The 6,514-nt window shown below is 31.0% G+C and overlaps 2 protein-coding genes across 2 annotated transcripts; one reads left to right on the forward strand and one right to left on the reverse strand.

The window, feature by feature from the left end:
- Positions 1 to 1,693: 1,693 nt before the first annotated feature.
- LOC119831106 (glucose-induced degradation protein 8-B homolog) lies at positions 1,694 to 3,300 on the forward strand. The gene is made up of 4 exons (XM_038354361.1): positions 1,694 to 1,964; positions 2,087 to 2,283; positions 2,545 to 2,742; positions 3,030 to 3,300. Exons 1-4 carry the CDS (start codon positions 1,703 to 1,705, stop codon positions 3,204 to 3,206), a joined length of 834 nt encoding a protein of 277 aa, XP_038210289.1. The 5' UTR covers positions 1,694 to 1,702; the 3' UTR covers positions 3,207 to 3,300.
- A 310-nt stretch (positions 3,301 to 3,610) lies between these two features.
- Positions 3,611 to 6,050, reverse strand: LOC119831506 (nucleoporin Nup35-like). The gene is made up of 4 exons (XM_038354900.1): positions 5,772 to 6,050; positions 5,080 to 5,514; positions 4,822 to 4,999; positions 3,611 to 4,352 (listed from the first exon to the last, which is right to left on the reverse strand). Exons 1-4 carry the CDS (start codon positions 5,923 to 5,925, stop codon positions 4,241 to 4,243), a joined length of 879 nt encoding a protein of 292 aa, XP_038210828.1. The 5' UTR covers positions 5,926 to 6,050; the 3' UTR covers positions 3,611 to 4,240.
- Positions 6,051 to 6,514: the final 464 nt, after the last annotated feature.

Consider the following 6,514-nt stretch of genomic DNA (forward strand, 5'->3'; position numbering starts at 1 on the left):
CGTTTAAGAACTGAAAAATAAACTAGCTAAACACCAATAAATAGTTTTTCATTTATTTTCCTCACTTTCCTGACTTATGAACAGCCTAGCTTTTTGCCCGTGGTACATACCTATATAGCCTATGACATCAGTGAAGTTTATTGCGTTAAAATGTTACAAACATACAAGTTTCGTTTTTATAATTTAGATGTCCGGAAGGGACGAATTTGTTGCGATTCACTCGTGCCCACGAGCGTTAGAGAACAATTTTACGAATTATTCTATTTATATTAACAATGAATCGAAATGTTTGTAGGCGAATAACTTCCAATTGACAGCATCAAATTGGCTAAACCTTTATAAAGTTGACAATGGACTTCAGGTTTTAGTTTTTTTTCCGATTTTATTTCCGACCGATTCTTATGAAATTTTGTGTGCATATTGGCCATGTCTGAGAATCCAACATCTATTTTTCATACCCCTAAATGATAAGAGTAAGACAGCAGAACAGCAATCTTACGCTTTGTATGCCTGTTCACACATCTAAATTCTATGATTCTTCATTTACCGTACAAGCCGTAAGATAGTGGAACTCACTACCAACAACGATTAAGCAAGCCCAATCTTTATATACATTTAAATCTCTTGTTAAGGATTATTTTCTATCTCCATAATGTTGTTTTTGACTCTGTTCTATGTTATATTGCTTTTCTCTCCTCTATTATTTATCTCTCTTTACTGCATATTTATACTATCCTTGCTCCTATATGCATTAATTTCTTATCTATATATTTGTACACTTTCTTGTATGTATTTATACACTTTCTACCTTTCCAAAATTTATATTTCCTGTATCCAAAGGCTGCCTGGAAGAAATCGCTTCAAAGCGATAAGGCCGCCAAATTGTACAATAGATACTGTTTATTGATTTTGTTAACTGTATGTGTATTGTACAATAAAGTGTAAATAAATAAACAGCGTTTGCCGGGTCATCCAGTATTTTAAAATATGGGTCTGAGTCGGACTCGCACAAGAATTTTCCCTTGCCGAGGCAATAAATCACATTTTATTAATAGGACTTCATTTTAATACTTAATTTATTCTGCTTTTAATATTTTATAGCGACAAGGGTACTTTATATTATCTATGTATATTTCGAATTGAACTCGGGAGTACGGTGCATGGTAATAGACAGACGAACGGCTCACGGTGGTGTCTTAGTTGTCGGGTTCCATTTGATCACTTTATGTAGGTACTAAACCACATTAAAAGAAAATTATACATGGAAAATAACTTTATTTGAATTTAAATCTACTATTTTTATTAATGTTCTTTCTAGCATATGGAATGGACATACATATTATGATGGTAAATAATATGTAACCATTACATGGTTTATGCATTTTTTTTTTCTTTAAACCATAGACTTAAAACTATAGGTAGACATCAACAATCAAGTTCTTTTTTCACTTTTTTATCTGGCGAGTTTTGATTCTAGACGACACATTTGTCTCTCTCATTCGAATATACGATATATACTTTTTAAGTTCTAGGACTCGAAATTTATTTGATTTTAAATGTCTTGCTTTAAAATACAAGTTGTTTGCTATCCTTTTTATTTTTATTAAAAATAACAGCTACATTTGTAACATGTACATTTGGAACGTACCCTACAAAACATTATAAAAAAATACGGTATCTGACAGCGACATTTTGATTACTAATGTCATTATTGTGTTTTCTTTCGAAATACGTCAATATTTTACTCAGTCCTTTATTGTTATTCATTGATTACTTAATTTCGATTTGGTTTTATTTAGACTACTTCAACCGTATCACTCTAAATTACATTATGAGTTTTGAAACTGCTGCTACCAATGGGAACGATAAACCTGAACGCAAATACTATGATCGTACAAAATCAGACGACTTGCAAATATCGAGAACGGATATGAATATGTTGATTATGAATTATTTGGTTACAGGTAACGTCGACTAATTTTATATTCGACTATAATTATTATCGAGAACATCCTATGCATATTCATATTAAGTATCTTGACTATGCTATGATACAATTTTTATACGTTTTCATTCTATTGTTCAGAGGGTTTCAAAGAAGCTGCATTAAAATTTCAACAAGAGGCAGGTTTACAGGAGCCTGCACTGTGTAGCTCTTTAGATGAAAGAATAATGATCAGAGAAGCAGTACAAGGTGGGCGTATTTCTGAAGCCATTGCCATGGTCAATGCTTTACATCCAGAGCTACTGGATAACGATCGATATCTTTATTTTCACTTACAGGTTGGTAATTCACAGCATTATTAATAAATTATTGTATTTGAAAAGTAACTGGAAATAACTCTTAATAATAAACCAAATCACAACTTTCTGTTCTCATAAACTTGCTTCTAACATGAGAAAATATATGCTAAAGTGTAAAGTGTATTGTAATTTGTCAGTAATATAAAAAGAATCCTGGATTATGTAAGCACCGAATAAGGAGAGTCAAATATGTGTATCATAACCATTATTAGTATATAATGTGAATATGCATCTTTTCAGCAACTTCAATTATTAGAACTAATAAGAGCTGGTCGGGCTGAAGAAGCTTTAGCCTTCGCTAGTGCCACACTTGCTGAGGCTGGAGCAAATGACCGCAATGCTCTCACTGAACTCGAGAGGTCACTGGCCCTTTTGGCCTTTCCTGATCCACATGCATCTCCCTTTGCAGACCTTCTGCTTCCTTCTCATAGTCAAAAAGTGAGTTAAATTTTTGTATATAATGTTGTAAAAAAAGACAAAGGTAAAAGAGCACACATCTTAAAATCAAGCATGAATATTTCATGTTGTATGATGGTAAATATAAATTTGAAAAATGCACCTCATTTCTTGGGTCAGAATCCTTTGTATGTCAATGAAATTGTGATGATAAGCAAATTATGCTTGTATGAAGAAATTTATTGTAAAATTTGGTAAAAAAAAAGTGAAAAATGATAGTTGGTATATATTACAACAATTTCATATATATATTATTTTTATTTCAACAGATTGCAAGTGAACTAAATGCAGCAATATTAAAAATGGAAAATCAAGAATACACAAACCCAAAACTCTGCAGTCTTTTAAGAATGATTCTTTGGTCTCAAAGCGAGCTTGATAAACACAATGTAAAATATCCAAAAATGACAGACCTTGCTAATGCAACTATAGAGCAGCCAAAATGAGGCATTAAATAATAAGTTTTGGGTATAGCTAATAAGATTTTAATAGTAAGATCACCGAGAGTAAACTTATACATGAAGTTGTGTGTCATAACATTTAATGTAATAATAAAAAGATCACAATAATTTTAAATGAGTCTTTTATTTATATATGGACTTCATAGTTTCCCTTGAAATTAAATATATTAAAAATGTTCAATGTATTTATAAGGATAAATTTATAGAATCATTTCCCCTAACTCCTTCACCTTGAATAATATGGATATTTTTAAATACTTTCATAAAACAATGTATCCCATGAGTATGACTGATTAATAACTGTTGTTGTTCTCCACAATCTGCTTAAGAGAACACACCAACAATAAAATAATAAATAATGCATAAGTCATCAAAATAAAAATCTTTAGTTGTAAGAAAATGTTCTTTATTAAGTTAAAATTCTATTGTCTATCTGAAATAAATGCACTGGATTAAACTATTTACAACTTTGTTATTTATATATTTTCTTACCTACAAAACAAGCATGCCGTAAAACTTTGTTCAATAAAAACAACTAGATACACAGATGAAACAGAATTTCAAACTGTCCCTAAATGTGTGTCAACATTTTAGTGAAAAAAAAAAACAAATCTTATGCAAAATCAAGATATGTTTTTTGTCACTGATTGTGTTTTAAGTTGTTATTAATGACCAAAGCGAAAAACTAAATGTTTTAAATTACAAATGAAACCAAAATTACAATGTAGTTCATAAACATAATGATATAGATAATGCATGCATCTATATCTTACATTTTCAACATAAAGTAGACCAAATTTTGTAGCCTTTTTTAATAGCAATAATTGCAATATTTTGAATATTTTTCAAATATGAACAACATAAAAATTTGATCAAGTGATTATTATATTTCCAATCAAAACCTGTTCGATAGTATAATCCAAACAAAATTAAAAGAAATGTCAAAAAAAAAGAATTGGCACGTCATTTCATTTCTTCCATATGATTTTCATATTTCCTATTCAGGTTAGAACTAAGTGTCACCAACTTAGTACATAATCTAACGCCTTGGAAATAAGTCCACTAGACCTTTGAGGAACCGGCGCCTGCGCTACTGGAGTGGGGCAGAGAGATCGCGCTTGTGATGTTGGTCTGTGAATAAGAAAAATAAGAATATAATATGTTACATATTATCATAAAGTAAATTATATGTCAACAGTTTTATATTTAAAATATCATCATGAGTTTAATGAGGTCTTATTGTTCTTGTAATGTGAATGCACAAACTAGCTTTTTCATATCAAAGAGACCATCAGTATGTTCATTGTTCAAAAACTGTTAGTCTATATACATTTTCAGTAATACATATTATAAAACTTTTACCTTAGTTTTATTTTGGTTACACCACTGAATAATAAATAAGTAATAAGTCTAGAATCACTGAATGTATTTTAATAATTTGTGGATTGTTGATTTTGTCTCCTTGAGGATAACAACTTTATTTTAAAATAACTAAATTAACAAGCACCAAGACAGAGTTGGGATTGTAATGAAATATAATTTTATTATTAATTAATTAATACAAAAAAACAAATAAAACCTATTGCTGTACTGGACTCACCTCTCAGGATAAACCCCAGGGCTGGTGGCACTCATTCTAGGAGGGTCCCTACACTCCACCACACCCACCATGGTACCCGGCAGTACCTGTCTGCCATTGAGAGAAAGCGCCCGCTCCTTCTCTGCTCTTGTTGCATATCTTATGTGCGCCCAATTCCCTTGTGTAGGATATTGTTTATCTAAAAACATAATTCATCCACTATTATAAAACAAAGAAAGCAATTGCATAAATTACAATTCCAATGTTTTGTATTCTCACCTAAAATTGCTCCACAGTTACTGAATCTTGCTAAAACTGTATTGGCTGCATTTGGTGGAAAACCAAACACAGTCACCCAATACTCATCATGGTCCTGGCATCCATCTTGCCATTGATTTGTCAATGATTGATTATTTACAGATACATTATTGTTTACATATGAGTTTTGCATAAATGAGTTATTATTGCCATAACCCAAAAAACTATTATCTTGAAATAGTGACTTGTTTACAGATGGTTCATTACTTTTTATTGTGTCAAATAAGTCCTCAATGGGAGGCCCACTTGGCTTTGCCGAATATGACACATTAGGTGATGTGGGCATGTTTGCAAATACATTTTGTTGGTTGTATAAAGCTTGTTGGTGCATTGATATGCTCTGCCGATAAAGCTTTTGGTCAGGGGTAGAAGTTTGAGTCGGACTAGTTGGCGAACCTGAAAAAATGCATACATAAAAGTGATGAATATACAAACAAAAATTTATGTCTTGGCCAGTGTTCAATTATTACTCTTAATCGTAATCTACTTCTGTATTTTTTTAAACAAATAAATCCCTCTATATTATCAGAATTCTTGAATTTATTACGGACAGTTTAAAGATAAAGGTGGCAAAAAAATTTTTGAATACAGAAAATTAAATGTCATGTGAAAGCTGTAAAACATATATTAAACACGTATTAAAATTTACTTACCAAATGCTAAACTTCTTGCTTTGGTCGGTGAAAGGCTGTTTGTTCTAGGAGTTGTAGGAGGATTTATTTCACCTAATAAAAACGGTGGCAAATATCCCACGTTTGGACTTCCTGAAGGAGAGTGAGTAGGACTGCCCAATGCCATTGGCTCCATTATATACTGAAAAATGATTTCACTTGTATAATTTTTTTTCAATACAAGGAAGGTTATTCAGCTGTTTTTGAAGTTAATTGGAGAAATTTTAAAAACCACAAATCAGTTTACCGGCCAAACTTCTGACAACTGACATTCGATTTGATAATTTGACAGTATCTTGATTACAGATATTAACAGCAACATAGAAGATAAAAGCAAATAATTTCTAAATCAATATAAGTACGTATACACTAAAGAGAAGAAGAAGAGGAATAATTATATATTGGTATAGTGGTATTTGTGTGTATCTAATTTTTATTTATAGGTAGATTTCAAATAGAAAAAAGTATAGTAATAATTTTGTTTCATTATTGTATCCGTACATTACAAAAAAAAAAAAATGTTCTTAAACCGTCGTTAAATTATAAGTAAATAAATTTATGAGCCGGCACCCCATTTTTTTTTTTTTAATGAAATGTACCCGTTTCATTTCATTGCGTTTCCGATCTTGGAAGTTAGATGTAATCTGCATTTTTAAATAACAAAAATTTTCTTGGCTTGGCTTAGCGAACAGACAGTATTTTAATTTATTTATAGTGGCTGCACT

This window comes from Zerene cesonia, chromosome 13 (genome assembly GCF_012273895.1).
Source record: "Zerene cesonia ecotype Mississippi chromosome 13, Zerene_cesonia_1.1, whole genome shotgun sequence".
Classification (NCBI taxonomy): domain Eukaryota; kingdom Metazoa; phylum Arthropoda; class Insecta; order Lepidoptera; family Pieridae; genus Zerene; species Zerene cesonia.